Raw genomic sequence first — 20,356 nt, forward strand, 5'->3', positions numbered from 1 at the left:
CCCAGATGCAGGCAATAAGGGAGTACATTGTCTGTAGAGAATTTAAAAACAGTAATATTCACTTCAGTGTCCCACCCCCAACCCCAGCTTGAAAGAATGTGGTTTATTAGGCTAATTGCTACTGGGCATGGAATGGTCGGAGGCTGGAGTTGCCACTGTTGAGTTGCCCCGGGTAAGCCAGGAGACAGCATGTCCATCTTGGGGATCTTCAGCAGTAACTCAGTGGCTGGGAGCTGTGAGGAGCCACAGGGCACCGCTGAGCTGGCAGAAGTGATGGATGGAGACCAAGTGGGTGGGGTTTCCACCAGAAGGCGACAATCCGGGAGTGAAGCAGGAGAACAGAAAAGGAGAGAGGACCACCGGGTGTGGGGTTTTAAAAACTAATCTGCTCTGGGTGTCATATATGCTAGGTACGCCACTGGTATACAGTAGTACATGGCTAAATTCCTGTAATGGCTGAGTGCCCCTCAATTTGTGACTGCGTTTACATGGGTATAAGAAGCAAGGAGGCTGTGGCCATCTTACGGGACTTCAAGATGGGCCTCCTCTACTTGCCTCCTTTGCGATGTCTAAAAGTGGGCATCAATACAAGTGTATTAGTTAGACCAGGGGTGGCCAAACTTGCTTAACGTAAGAGCCACAAAGAATAAAGGTCAGGTGTCTGAGAACCGCAAGGCATGAACAGATATTACATGTTTTTACTGGGAAATATGCCAATTTGCTTTTTATTAACATTAAATGGGACTACCAAAAATTATAACAAAAGCGGTAAAAGCAGATATTGATAGTGATAATTTATTTGTCCAATGATATTGGTTTGCTAATGATATTTAGCTTCCCCAGACGCCCTGCTGGGAGCCGCACAATATGTGTGAAAGAGCACATAGTTTGTGACACAGTTTGGCCACAGTTAGTTCGAGCCACAGTTTGGCCACCCTTGAGTTAGACTAATCACAGGCACGTGGCACTGGGTGCTAAACCATATACTTTCCAATGGAAGAGGGGAACCCAAGAGCAATTAATGGAAATGAAATACCATGTTTATTCTTGTGACCCTAGTTTGTGTCTCAGGGGAAGACCAGAGAAGTTCAACTGCTCAATGGATCCAATGGTAACAATCTGTTCAAATTCAAGACTGCTGGTATTTTGTAAAATGAAAGTATTGCAACCAGTGATTTCAACGGATGCTGAACAGACACCCCAGATTCTTTCTTAGGTTCTACACGGAAAAGTGAACTTACGTAAAACTCGCAAACACAAGGAATTTTATTTTCAGTTTCCTGAAAATTTTCTATTTTCTGTCCCATGCATAAAAGTTTTGAGTATCTAAATACTCCCAAGATGATGTATTTGTGTGTGGCAGTATAAATATACAACAATTGCAAATAACACCAAATAACTAATCTCTGTGATATTTAACAAAAGAGAATCAGAAGGTATAACTTTAAATTCATTTACGAAGTTCACACTGTTCTGTAAGGAGCTGCTGTGCATTTGTACGGCACATTCCGACAGATTGAGGCTAACGTCCCAGCCTGCTCCAACCTTCAAAAAGAGCCACTGCAAGCAAAGGTAAACCAAGTCTGCAAAGTTGTTCTCCATCTGGATCACAGTAGACTCAACAGACAGTGGAGAGCGGAGGAAATGGGTTTTGCTTGCTGACAACAAGCTTCTGATGCTGGTGCGATATATAACCTTTAATGTGCCCCTGACACAGAGAGAAAATAAATGCACATTAGTATTATACATCTAGAGTCACTTACAGCAGTCATCTAGATTCAGATGTATAAAATCATGTGTGGTGCTTGCCAGTGTGCATAGAAATGCCTGATCTCTCTAGTGTGGGGTTGGTTGTTTGAGGATTGAGCAGACAAAACCCAACATAGGGTTAAGGTGGAGTGTGCAGTTTTCTACCATGCTGTGGATACCTCCTGCACTGGTTGACACTTAAAATGGAATTGTGCATGTGTCTGTGTTGATTCTTGCCCAGCTTGGAAGATTAAACAACCTTGCACTATCTGGGTCCAAAGAGCAGACAGAAGAAGAAGGAGAAGAAGAGATTGGATTTATACCCCGCCCTTCACTACCCAAAGGAGTCTCAGGGTGGCTTACAAACTCCTTTCCCTTCGCCTCCCCACAACAGACACCCAGTGAGGTAGGTGGGGCTGCGAGAGCTCTGACAGAAACTGCTCTTTTTCAAGGACAGCTCTTATCAGAACTATGACAGCTTTACTCAATTGCCCTTCTCTGAGTAGGGTGTCAGGAAGAGTTAAGAATATAACAACATTGTAACTCTTTTCTGTCTTTAGTACTATTGTTCCCACTTTATAGGCCAGAAAAGAGAGGCTAAGAGAAAGTGTCTTTGTGGGCTGTTACAGGAGCAAATAGTTGAATCCACAGCAGCCAACCAAGTCCTCAGAGGATTGCAGCATACTGTTTCACAGTCCATTTTCACTAAATATTACATTCGTTGTCTTGAAACAGTTGCTATGGGTTACAGAATACAGAAACAGAGTATTAATATCCAGTAATGGAAATCTTATATTGAGATGTCAACTACACTCACCCAAAAGATATATTGTTACAGACTGCAGTTAGCTATCTCATAGTAACAGAACTTCAATGCATACCATGTATATTAGGTTAGCTAGAATGCACTGGACTTCATCAATATCAACATCATTGACTTTCATGTATTTCAGAGCAACCAGAAAGGCATCTAGAGAAAGCTGGTGAGTTTTGAGTAACAAATACCTAAAAGAAGAAAAAGGATACACAGCTCAGTTCCTATAAGACACAGTAGGTCAAATCCATCTTAAATTAAATATGCCTATCTTCTCTAAAACAGTTTTACTTCCCAAGGAAGCATCTCTGGCCAAAAGCCAGGCTGATCCAGCTTTGTCTCCTCAGCTCAGAATCAGAGCTAGAGAAGACCTGTTATAATAATCATGGAAAAGTTCTGAAATCTCTTGTTCAATCTGGCTTGGATCCACTGGAGATTTCCACTGATGGAAGCAATTTCCACTGATTGAGTGGGACTTCCTCGTCTCCTCCTTTTGCTACATCCCCAAATACTGCTCCTAGGGGACAGGAAACACCTAGGAATAGCATGAGGGGGAGTCAGAGCTTGCAGAAGGAAAGAGAACCGGTAAAGATCACTGTCTCCCCACTATGCACGGAAATCCTTCGGTGGATGCGAGCCGCTGTCCCCCTGCTTATTTTTAAACTGGAACACAAAAACGAGGTTCATACTGGCAGCATAAGTTTAGCTAGTGAGGCACTTGATATTAAGAAAAAAATTAAGGAGCAGAACCCTACTGAGGCTTGGAGAGCCAAAGGAAGTTAACGTATGTCTAGACAATTCACTCTGCTGCTTAACCTCTCCTAAATCAAGGTCTTGAGTATGGTATCAGAGATGGTTCCAGAATTTGGCATGACTATCAGCAGACAGACCTACCGGCCAGGATCCTGCATCAGGTATGTGGCGCCTTTGATGCGCTTTCCTTTGCCAGCAAGATCGGAAGGGGAGCTCAGAAAGCAAGCCAGCATCTTCTCAGGTAATGCAGGGGGAAGGTGAGGAGGGAAGAGAACCTTTCTTCCCGGGTCATTAGACTGAACTTGGCATGCCATACTAGTATCAGGTTGGGAAAAGAACAAATCAAAGCTCTTCACTTTGAATAGTCGCTTCCCAGGCACCTCATGCATGTGCGTTTGAAGAGAGACACATGGCTAGGAAAATAATCAGCAGGGACTTCCAGCTGGGGGACGACATGGCCTAAACCTTAAAACTCAGATTCCTTTCTAAGAAAAGGTGACTCATTTAGCGAACCATTAGAAATCTGCATCCCCCCCAAAACCCCCCCCCCGAGTTTGCAACATTCCTTACAGGAAGAGAATGAGAGGCAACTCATCAGTTCAGCGAGGATTGCTTTTTCCTTCTATTGAGGTCGCACCAATTATTTACACCGTCCCCTTTCAAACGCAGCAAATACTTACACTTTCTTGAAGAGATTCCTGTAGGTGATGATCTTCAACTTCTCAAGGATGAGGAAGATGCCGCAGCGGATGAAGAATGTCTCATGCTTTGCCAGAGCATCGTTCAGTAAAAGAAGGTTGCCTTCGCTACAGGAATTAAAAATTGAGAAGCGCTGTGACATGGTGTTTCCAAGGAAATCACAGTGCATCCTTCCACAGAGGGGAAAAGAAGAACTGTGCTGAGTTCTTGGCAGCGTGCTCATTTTCTATGTTCATGGAAGAATGTTCTGCATTGGGAAAACGTTCATATGTGCAGTCTCTCCCACTGCAGCAGATAATAATGCAATTCAGCAAGAGAAGTGATCCTGTGGAGTTTATATCTACACTTTAACATAGTGGTGGACAGCATCGTCAAGTTGCGGCTGACTTCTAATGACCTCATAGTTTTTTCAAGGCAAGAAGAAGAAGAGGAGGAGGAGGAGATTGGATTTATATCCCGCCCTTCACTACCCAAAGGTGTCTCAGAGTGGCTTACAAATTCCTTTCCCTTCTCCTCCCCATAAAAGACACCCTGTGAGGCAGGTGGGGCTGAGAGAGCTCTGACAGAAACTGCTCTTTTTCAAGAGCAGCTCTTGTCAGAACTATGGCTTGCCCAAGGGCATCCAGCCAGGTGCAAGTGGAGGAGAGGGGAATCAAACCCGGTTCTCCCAGAGTAGAGTCCGCCCACTTAACCACTACACCAAACTGGTTCTTTGGAGACCAACAGAGGTGGTTTTGCCATTGCCTTACTCTGAGTAGAGGCCATGGGCTTCCTTGGTGGTCTTCTATTCAAGTACTAACCAGGGCTGACCCCTGCATTGCTTCTGAGATATGATGAGACTGGCCTGGCCTGGGTCTTCCTCTCTAACACAGAACAGCACTAACTGCAGTTCCTACGTTCAGCCCCGTGTTCCGGCTTCCTTATTTTGAGCAGTCTGAGAGTCCAGTTCCATACTGTGCCTTTCTTGGCCCAACCCTCTTAAGCCCGAAGACAAAACCAGTCCATTTTATTTATTTACATCATTTATACCTTACCTTTCTCCCCAATGGGGTCCCAAAGCTAATTACATTGTGTGTGTGTGTGTGTGTGGGTCAAGGTCACCCAGCGAGCTTCCATGGCAAAATAGGGATTCGGATCTGTGTCTTTCAGATCCTAGCCGGTACACCACATTGACCACGTTACTGAGTTTTCACATCTGAACTTAGCAGATGGCTGTATTTCTCAAAACCAGATTAGTGCTAATGCCCAATCAACACCTTTAATAAACCTTCAGAATTACAGCTATGTAGGTTAGCCAGATCTTGTCAGATCTTGGAAGCAAAGCAGGATCAGCCCTGGTCAGTATTTGGATGAGAGACCACCAAGGAAGTCCAGTGTCGCTACGCAGAGACAGGCAAACCACCTCTGGACCTCTCTCGCCTTGAAAAACCTGTGGGGTCGCCATAGCTTGACTGCGACTGGATGGCAAACAAACAAACAAAAAAGGTTCAGTAAGTGAAACTTACTTAGCCCTGACCTGGATAGCCCAGGCAAGCCCGATCTCATCAGATCTTGGAAGCTGAGTAGGGCTGACTCTGGCAAGGACTTGGAAGGGCGTCCTCCAAGGAATACCAGAGGTGGGATGCAGAGGCAGGCTAATCAAGCCACCTCTCTGAAAAACGTCCAAGCCCCCAGTAGGGGCCACCAGAAGTCAACCATGACTTCCAGGCAAGCATGAACACACACACACAAATACGTGAAACTTACCTCACAGCCTTTGTTACGTCTGCAAACTGCATGAGGTCATATTTGTTTAAAAGTTGGATCATTGGCATTTGTCCCTGAAAACCAGGCACAGTTATTAGTATTTGAAATATCTAATAATTCTGTAAAAATGCTACAGCTTTCAGATAGCTAACTGCTTTATAAAACCAATCAACATGTGCAGTTCAGTAGCACTGTGGCCTTAATTACATTCTACTGAAGATGTACTCTGCATATTTGTCTTTAGTTTATTTAGATTTGCTTATTTCTAAGATATATTAAAAAAAAGCTCACAACATTAAGCCTACTAACAATATTAAGAAAAAAACACAGAGTAAAACAGCAACATAAATATATGAAAATTCAGAAGAATATTTAAAAATACAGCTTTGGCATGAACTGTACACAAATAACAACATTAACCAAAAAAGCCTGGACAAATAAAAAGGTTTTTACCTGACGCCTAAAACTTGAGACTAGGCACCAGCTGAATCTCTATGGGACGGGCTTCCCCCCACCACAGAAAAAAAGTTTAGCCTCTGGTCACCACCTGCTTCATTTCAGAAGATGAGGAACACAGAACAAGGCTTTCCATACTCTGGATGATAACCAGCGGTGGGAAGAAAGGAGACTGATCCTGAGCTGCGTCCCTAAATGAAACTCAGCCAATACCTTCCTAGTTCCTTGAGAAGGAAGGAATTCGATCCTACAGAACCTGATGGGGGCAGCAGTGCCACACTGGGTATGAGCACAGTCGTCAGCTGGCATAGATAGAAGACAACCGAGCAGGGATAAATCCTGATCCTAGTCTGACTCACTGAAGTTCACAGCAAGGAATCTTTACATACCAAGAAGCCCAGCCTCTATTCCTGACTAGTTCCCAGCAGTTGAATACTGCAGCATTTATTTTTAAATCACTTACCATCAGGGGTCATTTTGTAGAAAAAGAGGTGCAGGAGCTCATTAGCATAACTCATTTGCATATGCCACACCCCCTGACATCACCGGAAGTGTGTCAGAAGGCAACACCCACCGCTCAGGCTCCACTGGGCTGTTTTGGCTTGCTCGCTATTGGGGTGGGGGGGACGTGCAGATCTGTCCTCACAGAGGAGGAAGAGCTTGTACCTCAATAAAACTTGGTCTTAAAGGTGCCACTGGACTGTTTTGGGCCGGGGGGGCGGGGGGGGGGCTCTGCAACTTACCTGGCTGCTTCTTGCTCTGACTGAGGGCTGCTGAAAGCAGGGGGTGGGGCTTGTTGCATGTGCCCGCCCCCCCTGGGCTCTTTACTGCTGGAGCTCCGCTCCTGTAAGCTCCTGCAGGAAATGACTTCTGCTTACCATAACACAGGCCTTCACAGAGTGCCAACCCACCTGCAGCTCACCTTTGACACCTCACCAAATGCTTGTGCAGCATCCTTATACAAATACACTACTACACAGAGGTTGCAATCTCTAAATTACGAAGTGCTGTGGTTTGCAATCAGGCTCAGTATGTTCAAGTGCCACTTACCAGTAACATTTTCACTGGCAGCAAATAAATCAAAATCATCCTTTTGTTTTTCTGGCTTGAGCGGTGGCAGTGCTCAAAGGCAAAAGAGAGATATTCTTCAGCTGCAGACATGGAAAGAGGGACAGAAAACAGCTGGTAATGGACACCGTCAGCAAACATGGCAATACAACAAAAGGTGTTTAATGCCACCACATCAAAGCTACCTTTCCAAAAAAAAGTCGATCCATATTGTATAGTTTCACAATCACAAGTATTAACGTGAAATTAAATCTGACGAAATCTCATACTCCACATACATCCACGTATACGACAGAGAAAACTGAAGAACAGTTTCACAGATACAAGTTTGAAAGTTCTGTAAAAAAACTAAAGCTCTGGCCCCTCCAAAACAAAACCAAATACAATAAATAAAAAAATACACACCACAGAATGGAGCGCAGCCATGACACTACTCTCAACCGAACTGGACCTCGAACCAGATGCACATTTTGTGGACTCCTATGGCCCCTCCATTACTATACCCACTGTTAAATCTGTTACCAAACGTCCCATACAGGAATAAACCTTTTAAGTCAGCTCATGTTTTGTCAGGTGATTAAGTATTTGTGAATACAGTGGATCATTTCTGACATGCGTGTCAAAACCAGAGTAACTAGAGTATTGCAAGTTGCAATTAAAAGCATCACTTTGGCTTGGTGCAACTGAAAAGCATAAGTATTGTTAGAAGACTGGAAGCAACGTGTAGTTTTTTGTGCTCCCTCCTCTGATGATGGTCAGTGGAGAACACCGGAAAGGGAGGGAGGAAATGGCTACAACACAGGGACGGAGGGAGGAACGCTGGAGCTGCCACTCCACTCTTGGGTTTGGATCTCACTGCAAATCTCCACTGAAGGAAACTTTTTTCATCCATGGAGCATGAATGCTTCAGCTTGTCCCTCAATTGCCACAACCCCCCAATGCTGCTCCTAAGGAACAGGATTCCCCAGGAAAAGTATGGGGGGGGGGAGTTGGTAAAATGTTATTCTCTCCTTTTGTCAGTGAAATGATTGGTGGGAAAAGAGGCTTGATCTCCTAACCACAAGTAGGAGATGGCAGTGTTAGGCCTGCCCTGAAGATACCCAATGACCTTTCTCTATCGCTTGCAACTAACAGTAAACGAGCACTCAAGACGGAGAACACCAAGAGCCACAAAAGCGTAACTCATGACATCACGCTGGTGCCAAAGGCTGATGTGCTTTAAAGATTATGTACTGGAACATCAGTATGATCTTTTCTTTCTGGTCTCCTCACACCACTCCCCCCCACCCGCCTCAATCTCTAACATAGTAAATACCTTGCTTAAAATCGCTATCAAACATGGCCTTCCGTCCAACATAATATTTATACGTAACCCTCTGTGCCTTGCTGTAGTCATCTTTGAGGTTTGAGCTATCAATTGCTCTTATCAGAGGTTTGCATAGATGGAGCTTGTTGATCTGCAAACAACAGTGATGTTAGCAGAGGGAAAATCTGAATGCTACAATAACTCTGCTTTGGGAGTATGATATCGAGAGAAGCCTTACAGGACTTGGATCATACCTTAAAATAAATTTTAAATAGCTGATTCACCAGAAACAACATGCCCCATTTTTTGGAATCATCAATGCTGGCGCGACTGTAACGAAAGCAAACATTAGGAATGTATCAGTATCAAAATGCCACTTATACAACTTGAACACAAAAAAACTATCAATTAACTTTTGTCAAAAAATGCTTTCTGGCCATAGGTTACATAGCAAAGAATGGAACTGTTCCTCTTTACTTGGTTTCATCTGAAGTGTTTATTCTATAAACCCCAGGTTATATTTTATTTTCTGAAGTAAAAACTAGCTAGTTGAACTTAGCTTTCATTGATAGGGTGGTTGCTAAGTCAACCATATTATTAGAAAACATGTTAAGAGTTTTAAATAGTTAAGTTTTAGGTAGACGTACTAAAAAGAATATTATTAATGTTACAAAGTTTGTATTGTTTGGGATTCTGTTTGTATTCATTGTTCTATATTTGTTCAATAATAAAAAATTATAAATTTTTTAAAATGCCACTTTAAAAGGGAGGGGGAAACCCATTTTAACCCTGTTGTAAACAGGCATCTAAAAAATTATTTGATACAGTTTCAAGCAAGTGCTTCTGCAAACAAACAAATTATATATAAACCCAACAGAGCCTCATCCACACTTAACACCATCACAGCCATTTAATTGTATATGTACTAGTTTACAGTAAAAAGCTGGTCAACTATGTTAAGCACTTGAAAATTATAAATTGGATCAAAAGGTTATTCTCTGCCCAAGGAAGGAGTTGATCGTTTTTGCTGATTCTCTCTCTCTTGAAGACCCCCAATTTACCCCTCATGATGCTCTTGAGGGTCCTCTATCATCAAGAAGTAGAATTTTGTGGACTTCAGTGGAGGGATGAAGCAGGATGGCAGAAGTTCCTTCAGCTGGCAGAATGGACTTTGGATTGAACCCTATTTGCACAGTTGCTTCTATCAGAATGAATACTGATTAAATAGCAACTGTTTCTTAATTTATCATGCTCTACATCCATGGGGAGGCACCACTTACTCAGGCAACTAAGTACCATGGGCTGTCTGTCAGCTTGCACAACATGCCACCCAAACACAAAATTCCTCTTTTCTCTCTGGCTTTTAACTTTCTGCCCATCAGCTTTAAATTTGGAAGTGCTGAACTAACTACCATGCGAAGTCCACTGTATTTAAGGGAATGCTATCTAGTCCAGTAACTCTAGAATGTACCATGTTCAGTAGAAGCAGCAGCCAATTTTAATTATGATAATTATTTTTCTATTCAATTCAACAAGTCAAGACTGAAAAAACTCTTCCTCTTGATCACCATCATTGTTTTGAAGGAGGATGCTTAACAGTCTGCCTGAGGAAACACAGAGAACTTTTGAGAATGCTTATATTAGCAGGAATAAACCGTCTGGCAATCTCCTTCGATGTGTAAATACATTTGCATTCACACACACACACACACACACACAAGCTTGTTGATAAAGGAAGTTAGAATCATAGAATCATAGAGTTGGAAGGGATCTCCAGGGTCATCTAGTCCAACCCCTTGCACACCCCCAGTGACTGCTGTTCCACACCCAGAAGATGACAAAAAACCTCCAGGACTCCCAGCCAAACTGGTCTGGAGAAAAATTGCTTCCTGACCCCAAAGTGGCAATCAGCATTTCCCTGGGCGTGTAAGAAAGGGCCACAAGAAGAACTAAGCACTGAGGCAACCCTTCCTGCCCTCCTTCTCATGATCTGCCTAAGTTCACAGAATCAGCACTGCTGTCAGATGGCCATCTAGCCTCTGTTTGAAAACCTCCAAAGGAGAGTCCACCACCTCACGAGAAAGCCTGTTCCACTGAGGTACCGCTCTAATTGTCAGGAAGTTCTTCCTAATGTTTAACTGAAAACTATTCTGATTTAATTTCAACCCATTGGTTCTGCTCCAACTTTCTGTGACAATAGAAAACAACTGTTATATCATCACATTTTACAAACTGGAAAAAATATAAAATTATTTAATTCAAGAGAAACATTCACTCACGTATCACTGGCACAGACTCGAAAACAGCTCATCAGGAGTTCTGCAGCTTTTTCCAACATGTCACCAATTTTGCCTTTCCCTTTCTTCACCAGCTGTTGGTCAGCCTATCATGATAGGGGACAACCAGCAGGTATGACACATACCCAATTTTACGGGCCTATTGTCTTCAAATCAGTGTAGCTTTAGGTGGGTATTGCCTCAAGAATGGAGCATCTCCATTCTGCAAGACTAAAATCTCTTGACCATACGGGCCAAAGCCTAACAGTTTAAACAGGATCCTAGCCGTTCAAATCAGCGGGGTGGCTCACTTCATCAGGAGTAGCCAGCACTTGCATACTGCCTGAACACGTTCTAGGCCACCCAAATAAATGCGGCTTTACTTTCCATTCAGAATGACACTTTGTGGCAAACACAAATGATTATTTGCTTTTTAGAAGCAACACATGCTTGCAAATGGGACTCAGACATCTCTGAAAAGAATTCATTATTGGTTGGTACTATCGGTTACTAAGAACACATTTTTCTCAAATGACACCTCAGGAATATGTCTGTGCGTGCTTAGAAGAGCTCAGTAAGCTGACTCACAATTACAATAATTGCTCCTCTATTGACATTAGACCACTTTCTTCCCAGACAAGCCTCTGGTAAGTATCAGGGGTACCGTAATGCTGCATAACTGATAGACTTTCTCAAAGCTGATCACTTAAGAGGGGAAAAACATCCACAAATGCATATAACAACAGCTCTGCTGGATCAGACCAGTACTCCATCTAGTACAGCAAACTGTTTCACATGGCAGACAACCAGTTATCCCAGAAAGTGAAACAATCAGGGAAGAGAGGCCAAGCCCTTCCCTTGTTGTTGCTTCCTTACATTAATATTCAGAGTTTGCTACCTCTGAATATGGACATTCCTTTTAGTCATGATGGCTTTCAACAAAGACTATGTCCAGTAACAGAACAGATCTCTCCAAACACGAAACTTTCACAGCATAGTAGTTATCACTCACACTGTAGTATTTGGCAAGTATTTCATTTATCACTCCTACAAGCTATATTTGTGTATCAAGTCATGCCCCAAACACCTCAGGGCCACTTACCTAGTACTGAGGGATAGTGATCTAGAGAGTTCCCAAGACGAAACAGGTCTCAGGATGGGCACAAAGTACCCTTCAGGCAGTCCCCACACAATCCTTGGCACCCACTGGCCTGAACTCTTCAGATATTACTTACATTATTAGCAAAAATTCGAAGATCAAGGGTTACTGCATACATAATCGGCAAAGCCCTGGAAAAAACAAAAATGCCACCTCTAGTTATCCATCCAAGCAACAGAATACGAATTTCATGGTCAGTTACAGAAATATATATCCATAGATACTATCAGACACTTTGCTGTGAAGTTCAGCCATAAAGTTGCACAATATACTGACAATAAGGTCAACCTAACAGCCCAAATTTACCAAGCCTGAGGGAGGTTCCATGAGCCCTTCAAACCTTTTCTTGGCCCGTATTTATTAGGAGTGCCTTCAGGCTACATACAATAGCTTGACAGACAGCCAAGTTTGTACATTGCCAGGCCTTGCCTTAAACACCTGAATCTAAGCTTGCATTTTCTCACCTTTGCATCCTTCTTAGAAGTCTGTGTAATTCTCTATACGAAAGAATTACCACCATAAAAAGAACTCCCTCTTATTTATATTCCGCCTCAAGACTCTCTTGTACTTTAAGACTAGGACCTTCTCAGATATCCCTTTCTGAATATCATTTATAAAACAACCACCCCTAACATTCATTATCACTCCTGTCTCTCTCCCTCTTTGAGCTATGTCCTTTCTATTCTTCACAGGTTGCCTGGATGAGGGCTATGTAAACTTTGCTTTTGGCCCTTAATACAAATTACGTGGCAATGCCTGGAGATACTTGAAGTGTATTTTAGAATCTAGAGATGACAGGCAGCATTTATTCAATTTTATTTAGTTACAGGTGAAACGTTCACCTCCGCGAAGCATTCACATGTATCTCCATAAGTTCATCAGAACAATTCAATTGTTTATATAATTATGTTTGCCTGGTACTTACCAGTTGTCTTCTTTGTGTGCTTGAAAGGCTCTCAAGAAAGATTTGTTAAGCTCAGGGAAACTTAATACACAGTTTAGTAGCCTATCTGTTCATCCCAACCAACAACCACCCCAACGGCAGTCAGGACAACAAGAAGGTGCAGGTTTGAAAATGTGACAGCGGGTAAGATGCTATCAAAATACAATATTGTGTGTGCATGTTAAGTGCCATCAAATCGCTTCCTACTGATGGTGACTGTGACGACCCCTTAACTGGGGAGGTCTGGGTTTACTTTAAAATGTTCTTTCTGTTTTGTTTTTACTCTATATATCCGGCTGCCACCAGGAAATTTTAAAAGGATTTCCAAACCTTTATGCTTTCTCAATTTCTGGGTAGGTATGTCGAGGGTTTTAGGCGTTCGAGGTACTATGTGTTTCCTGGGAAGAATTTCTTTCAGAGTGGGTATTTTTAAATGAAAGAGGATTTATTGAAGTAATTCACAAATAAAAGATTAACTAATTGTAACCAGGAAGGCTTAAATACTGAACAACTGCTTGGTGTAGCCCACACTTTTCCCTCTTACTGACAGGGATCTGGGCATGTCACTTTGTAACAATATTTTCCTTAGGCCATATAAGTTTACTGTTTCTTATACATTCAACTTCAGCTTATAACTGTTTCAACACAGACGGCTTCTCTCACAGACTTCAGAACTTAACAACCCACACAGGGAAGCTTTTTTCTCATCTCTCCTACATAGCTTAACACCCCTTCAACTCATACATAACTTAACTGACTTCACAACTGTCATCTCACTAACTGTCTTAACTGTAACTCTTGACTGACATATCTGCTCACCCACACAGAATCATTTCCAAAACCCCTCCCCCTCTCTGTCACTCACCAATCACACCACTTGCTTGTTTCCACTACTCTAGACTTTCATACAGCCATGCATCCAAACTTTTAAAGACACACACACACAGAGTTAAACATGAAATCGTTACAGTGACCCTATGAATGAATGGCCTCTAAAACATCCTATCGTTAACAGCCTTGCTCAGGTCTTGCAAACTGAGGGATGTGGCTCCCTTGACTGAGTCAATCCATCTCATGTTGGGTCTTTCTCTTTTTCTGCTGCCTTCAACTTTTCCTAGCATTATTGTCTTTTCCAGTGACTCTTGTCTTCTCATAAACAGTGGCTGCGGTCACACACACTAAATAATCCACTTTCAGTGCACTTTCCAACTGGATTTTACTGTGTGAACTGGCAAAATCCAGTTGGAAAGTGCACTGAAAGTGGATTGAAAGTAGATTATTTAGTGTGTGTGACCACAGCCAGTATCCAAATATTATAGTGAATAAGAAATAAGAAAATAAATAAGCACATTCTGGAGTTGGAGTTTTCAGGCATCTACAACCCTTTCCTCCATATCTTGCAAATGATACAAGTGGGGATGACAAATGGCTATTGGGGCACTCTCAGTCCCATTTGATCAGACTCCAGGCCATCAAATGTGACTGTCAGAGTGCCCCAATAACCTAATAGCTAAGATTCTCTTCCCCAGATAACAGAACCTTCAGCCCACCCAGACTGCAACACAATTGCTTATCCCCCACGTGCTCAAGTTGCTATCCGAATCCCATGGCAGACACTAATCAATGTCAATGATAAAGGATATTGTACTGTAACAGTCTGACATTTGTAAGCTTCTACAAAGTCATGGTTGGCAACCGCATACGTACATCTATCAAAACAGGAGAGACAAATGTATTAAGTATCATGCGATTATATCCAAATTACAATTCTTTAACTTAATTTAATTAGATTTTAAAGATTACCATTTCTGAACAGCAACAAATTATATTTGAATTACATTTGAACAGACTACAAAGTCAGATATATTTTAAAACTCTTCTTTCTAGATTACAACCTTTAGTTTACAATCCTATATACACTTACCTGGGAGTAAACACAACACATTACAGTGGGACTTTACCCAAATAAACATTTTTAGGCTTGCATATTACATAGAATAAAAACACTGTTTAATATAATCAAGGAATTTTTAAAAATTGTTTATATTTTGAATGTAGTTCTCAAAAAGCTGCTCAAAATATGATAACTTTCTGCTTTTTCACTATGATTTTGCAGTCTGTATGGCAGGCTGGATTCCCTACTCTTGTGACATATGATGCATTTGTGGTGTCATTGGCCATTTTATACACCACTCCAACACTATCTATAAGACAGAGTTAATTTCTTTCTTGTCTAGTATAGGTTTGAGAGCAACATATATACTTCTTGTTTGTTTTTACACTGCAGATGCCGAAACACAAATTCTCAAATACAAGTATTATTACTTAAATTATTCCTTTGAACCCTTCACAACAATTGGAGAAAAACTGTTTTCCAAACTGAATCAACTGAGCCCTTCTTCCCATCCATTTTTACCTTAAGTGGGCAGCAAACATTTCATCATAGGGTGGCTCCAGGACTTGTTGACATTTTTCTTCTGGTGATGAAAGCTGGTTATAAAATAACCTCAGTGAGATACTTGGTGCTTTGTTGCAAAAGAATGTGACATATATAGTACAATATATTGAGTTGGATCTACTAACAGAAGGGCTGGGTGACTTTTACCATTTCTGAGCTCCTGAGGCAGATCTCCCAACACTCCTCACAAGGAATGCTACTTGTGTGTGTGTGGGGGGTCCCCTTATTCCTGGCTAATGGCACTTCAGGGAGTATTTTGAACTGTAGGGAGAGGTGAGGACGTCCTTTTCCACTGAAAGAAACCCCAACCAGCAGAAACTTTGGTTGGGGGTAAGGAAGAAAAGCTCCTTACCAGGCTGTTTGCTCAACCCATGTGCATTCCCCTCCCCTTTGAGGAGCTTCTCAGGATGTAAACTGCTTCAGAGCAGTGGAAGGGAGGGAGAAGAGTAGCTCTTTACCCCAGCTTCAGTCTGGTGCGGTTGCAGCACAAACTGTCCCTCCCCTCCACTGTGCCTGTGGTGTGGGAGGATCTCGTTGCTAGCATCCTCTCTGGCAACGAGGAGCAGTGAGGTGGTGGCTGCGAGCAGCACGATCTGGGCAGCAGCCACAAGCCCCTCCCGGGTGCACCCGCACCACAGAGGACTGCCGGGAGCAGTGATGGTACAGCTGCCTCCCAGCTGTGGCAGTGCGGAAGATCGGGTGGGAGTGCTGCAGATTTTGTAGGGGGGCACCGCTGGCTATAGCCCTGGCTGGATTCAACCTCTTTTCTTATATAGGTTCTGGTTACTGAACAAATGGCTTCTTTCCTTATGATGGCAAATGCAGAAGCTCCCTTAACGTGTCAAAAATTACATACACTGAAGATTCCATACCATGTTATCATAGCTTGTAAAACTTTTATGTTTTACAAGCTGTGAGATATTTTTTTAAACGAACAGAAAAATCAAGGAAGAGCTTTTTGCAGTCAAGTAAAAGGGGCAAAAAAAGTGAGAGGAACAAACAGAATGGAAAGTAGGCAAAGAAGATTTATTTTTTTTTTAAGTTAGAGCTTTCCAATTTAAGGGAAATCTTGGCAACACGTAGAACAAAAAAGTTATCTTCAAAAACTAGCCCAGAGAAACACCATGTTTTTCATGCACCTGACCAGTAGACTCTTCTCATGATTAAATATTTGTGTTTAAAGTGGCTTGGGACTCTTAGTTCACATATGCTGAAGAATGAGGTGGCAGAGACTTGTACCGGCAGAATGGGGTGTTGTAAGGATGAAAAGGAGGAGAATGACAGAAGCCACTTTAGGTCCTCAATAGGGAGAAAGGCGGGGCATAAAATAAAATAAATAAATCTCACCACTTCAGATTGCAGGTGAAGGATTATAGAACATTTCCCAGATGTTAAGAATACCCAGCAAACAGAACACCAACAGAACAAGCAAAAAAAGAAAAAAAGAAATAGAACTGTTTTCTCAGCCAAGCTAATTTTTGTTCAGAACCTGTTTAGTGAAGGAAAGCCAGAATCTAGAGTTTCAAGAAGTGCAGTCCATCATGCCGGTGGATTGCCCCCTCGTTCTCTAGGATATGTAAACCAGAGCTTACATTTTTACAGGGCTTACCCTTTGTGGTGAAATGGCCTGCAGAACCACATTCTGCATTTTCTGTTCTGTACAATCTTTTGAGAATCACAACCTAACTACTGATTCTCCATCTCTCCCTTCTCTTCAGTTGTAACTTAGCACACTCTCCAAGATTCTAAAAGGGTTTTCCCAAACTGGGTTCAGGGTTATCCATTCAACCAACCATACTCCAGTCCTTCTCCAACCAACTAGCATTGCTTAGAGTTTCAACTAATAAAACTTAATCCCTAAACTAAATTAAATCTAACAAAACTAAATCTAACACTGCACGGCAAATTTTGTTGATCTCCAAGGTCCTACTGGACTTTAATCTATCTGTGTGGCAAAGTCATTTCATCACAACCTTTTACAGCTTATTATGTACCCGTGCAGTGTTTGTCAAGGGCCAAGTTTATTTTGAGAATTAAGAAACAGAAAATGACAAAAACGGTAACTCCATGGGATGTATTTATACGTTAATGTATTTAAGATCAATGTATCAGTACACTTAGCAACAGTTCAACCATATGTATGCTTATTTGAGAGTAAGCCCTATTGAATACAGTCGAGCTTACTTCAAAATAAACCTGCTCGGCAAGTCTCTTACCTGAAGTCTTGGATTTGCAACATGAGGATGTTTAAATGACACTAATTCTGCACAAAATGGCCCCTCTCTGTTGTCAATGGCTTCCAATACCTATGAATAAAAATATACAAAAATGTTATTGAACAAATCTTTACATTTAATTCTGAAGCTGGCTCATGGAGCGTGGATCCATAAACCCACACAGTTGGGCCAGGTACTGATAAAGGTAATTTTTTTCTACACACTCAAGGGAACCCACTCATATTGGCACAAAAAATCTAAAACATAAAAAGCTTGGGGAGGTAGTAACAAGAACCCCCAAATCAGAGAAGCAGTGTTCTTGCAGCTGTGCAGATAGCATAAAAGATCTGGGCCAGTGAGGGTGGGGATGACGGCCACTGGAGAGGTGGGGTGACAAAGGAAGCTGGGAGGGCAAGGAAAGCAGGTGGGCAAGCAAGGCTGCCGGAGAAGAAAGAAGGCAGATGGTGGCAGGAGCGGCTGCAAGCCAGAAAAAAAATCTAGGCTGGCAACAAGGCAGTAGCAGCAGGGAAGAGGCATTTCTGCTCTCTCCTTCCTTTCCCAGTAGTTTATCTCCACCCACACCATGGAGAGAAAGTGGATAAGCAGCAGCAGCTGGGAGGAGGTACTGCTTCTTCTTCTTCTTCTTTCTGCTTCCTTCCTTCTCTGACTCCAGCCCAGCCCAAAAGAAGACGTAAATGAATAAACAAAAGGACTGGACAAATGATTACTGAAATGCAGCTATCACTTACCTGCTGCAAATATTGGTTTATAGTGATGTGTGCCATTGAAGGCAAGCAAACATTTTATTCTGAAAAGACAACACACTGAATTAATCACAGTAACGTCAATTTGTTTTTCCATCAGCTTCAATATGAAAGAGAGGTGTCAAAAGCAGATACTCATGGTTGCAAATGGCACAGTATGGCTTCTTGTTACTGGCACAACATGCAGAATATCTTGCACTTTTAGGGACCAAAAGTACTAAATTTCTTTGTTATTGCAGGAGCTTGAGAACCCCTGGATAGAGCAGCAAGCAAAAAGTCAATGTGAGAAGAATTGTGCGTGTACACTTAGCACTGCAGACAGAAGTCATAGGAGGGGTGATGGCTCAGTTGCAGGGCATCTGCTTGGCACGGAGAAGGTCCCAGGTTCAATCTCCAGCATCTCCAACTGGAAGGTAACATAAAAGACCACTACTCATGCCTTGGAGAGCCACTGCCAGCCTGAGCAGACCTTGATGGACTAAGGGTCTGATTCACTATAAGGCTGTTCCATGTGTGTATGCACAGGCCTTAAAGTTGTTGCTTTGGGAAGGGACTGTGGCTTGGTGGCAGAGCATCTGTTTGGCATGCAAAAGGTTTCAAGGTTCAATCCATGGCATCTCCAATTAAGATTCAGGTAGTAGGTGATATGAAAGATCTCTGCCTGAAATTTTGGAGAGCTGCTGCTAGTGTTAATAGCCATTACTGACTTGAGTGGACCAAGGATCTGATTCAGTGTAGGGCAGCTTTGTGTTTGTGTATATGTTCATTGTGATCTGCAACTAACTACTGTGGCAAAAGCAGTTGTGAGAATCTGTTCCAGATGTTGCCAAACAGGGTGGGAAGCCATATTAGAAATATGAGCAGCAATGCAAATACGTGCCATTGAGACAAATAGGGACTAAAGAAAGCAATATGACGGATTTGTCTGAGACAGCTCTAATCTTGCCAGATTTGAGTGCCAGCATACCATAAATGCCTGTACGGGGAACATTTGGCACATGGATGGCATAATAGACAAACTTTCATACTCTGGAACAGGAATGTTAAATGTTATAACACAAGCTCTCTTTGCCACTGTAATTCCCTGGCAGAGGCTAACGTTTAATATAAGCAAGTTATTTGCCTGTGGAAACTTATGAACCACAGAATTCTAGAAATGCATCGACAGAAAGCTGTTTTTGCATCTCCTTAAATAAAATTAGTGAAATTGCAGCCAGACACAGGCAATCAAATGCCCTTCAATTCAGCAGCCGTTAGCTTAAAAGCAAAAAATGGAAGTGCCAAAAACAAGAGCTCCCTGAATTTCAGCATCATTCTCCTCTGCTAGCTCTGGCCACAAAATTTCTGAACATGTACAGAGTTTCATTCTCACTTACTGCAGAATAGGCAACCAGTATTCTGTAATAAGTGAGAATGAAACTCTGTACGTGTTCCAAAATATTTTTTTTTAAATCCTCTTGTCTTGTAGCACCTTAAAAAGCTTGATGGAGAGTAAACTTTGGATGCGGAAGGGGGGGGGAGAGAGAACTGTTCCTGTTTCAGGGACGTCTAAAGCGGTACCTGAAGCGCATGAAAAGATTGCTCTTCCAAGGACACCGGCCATGCACACAACACCCCGTCAGATGCGCCACCGCTTTCCCTCTTTGAATCTCCCCACTCCTACCCCAAACACGCCACTTGCCGAGGGCTGCCCAGGCCACAGGAAAGTCCAGCACCAGAAAGGCGGAACCATTTCAAAATTGGGGACGGACTTCCTTCCTGTTGACGGGACTCTCTTCGCGGATTGGCTCGTCAGGATCCCACAACTCCTACTGTCAGCTCATCACGTGAGGCATCTCGCCGGTCTCTTTCACCTATCCGTGCGCGACTGAGAAGGGTTGGAGTTCGAAAAGGGCGGGGCTATTGATCGCCGGGGCAACGAAGGCTTTTTAGAGCAGAGAGTCTCTACC

General features: G+C 42.6%; 1 protein-coding gene across 1 annotated transcript; it reads right to left on the reverse strand.

Annotated features, from left to right (window-relative positions):
* Nucleotides 1-1,251: 1,251 nt before the first annotated feature.
* PCID2 (PCI domain containing 2) lies at nt 1,252-20,184 on the reverse strand. Its single transcript, XM_015411762.1, has 15 exons — nt 19,968-20,184; nt 18,393-18,451; nt 17,644-17,733; nt 15,386-15,459; nt 14,611-14,678; nt 12,952-12,991; nt 12,103-12,157; nt 10,871-10,974; nt 8,846-8,921; nt 8,601-8,742; nt 7,268-7,368; nt 5,762-5,835; nt 3,997-4,122; nt 2,631-2,754; nt 1,252-1,708 (listed from the first exon to the last, which is right to left on the reverse strand). Exons 2-15 carry the CDS (start codon nt 18,426-18,428, stop codon nt 1,619-1,621), a joined length of 1,200 nt encoding a protein of 399 aa, XP_015267248.1. The 5' UTR covers nt 18,429-18,451; nt 19,968-20,184; the 3' UTR covers nt 1,252-1,618.
* Between the last annotated feature and the right edge of the window lie 172 nt (nt 20,185-20,356).

Source organism: Gekko japonicus, unplaced genomic scaffold (assembly GCF_001447785.1).
Source record: "Gekko japonicus isolate JY-2015 unplaced genomic scaffold, Gekko_japonicus_V1.1 scaffold247, whole genome shotgun sequence".
Taxonomy (NCBI): domain Eukaryota; kingdom Metazoa; phylum Chordata; class Lepidosauria; order Squamata; family Gekkonidae; genus Gekko; species Gekko japonicus.

Coding starts and splice junctions, on each gene's coding strand:
- PCID2 (XM_015411762.1), bottom strand. CDS start 18,428: ATGGCACACATCACTATAAACCAATATTTGCAGCAG. Junction 10,975..12,102: donor TTCGAATTTTTGCTAATAAT/GTAAGTAATATC, acceptor CTATCATGATAG/GCTGACCAACAGCTGGTGAA. Junction 8,922..10,870: donor CGAGTCTGTGCCAGTGATAC/GTGAGTGAATGT, acceptor CTTTCGTTACAG/TCGCGCCAGCATTGATGATT.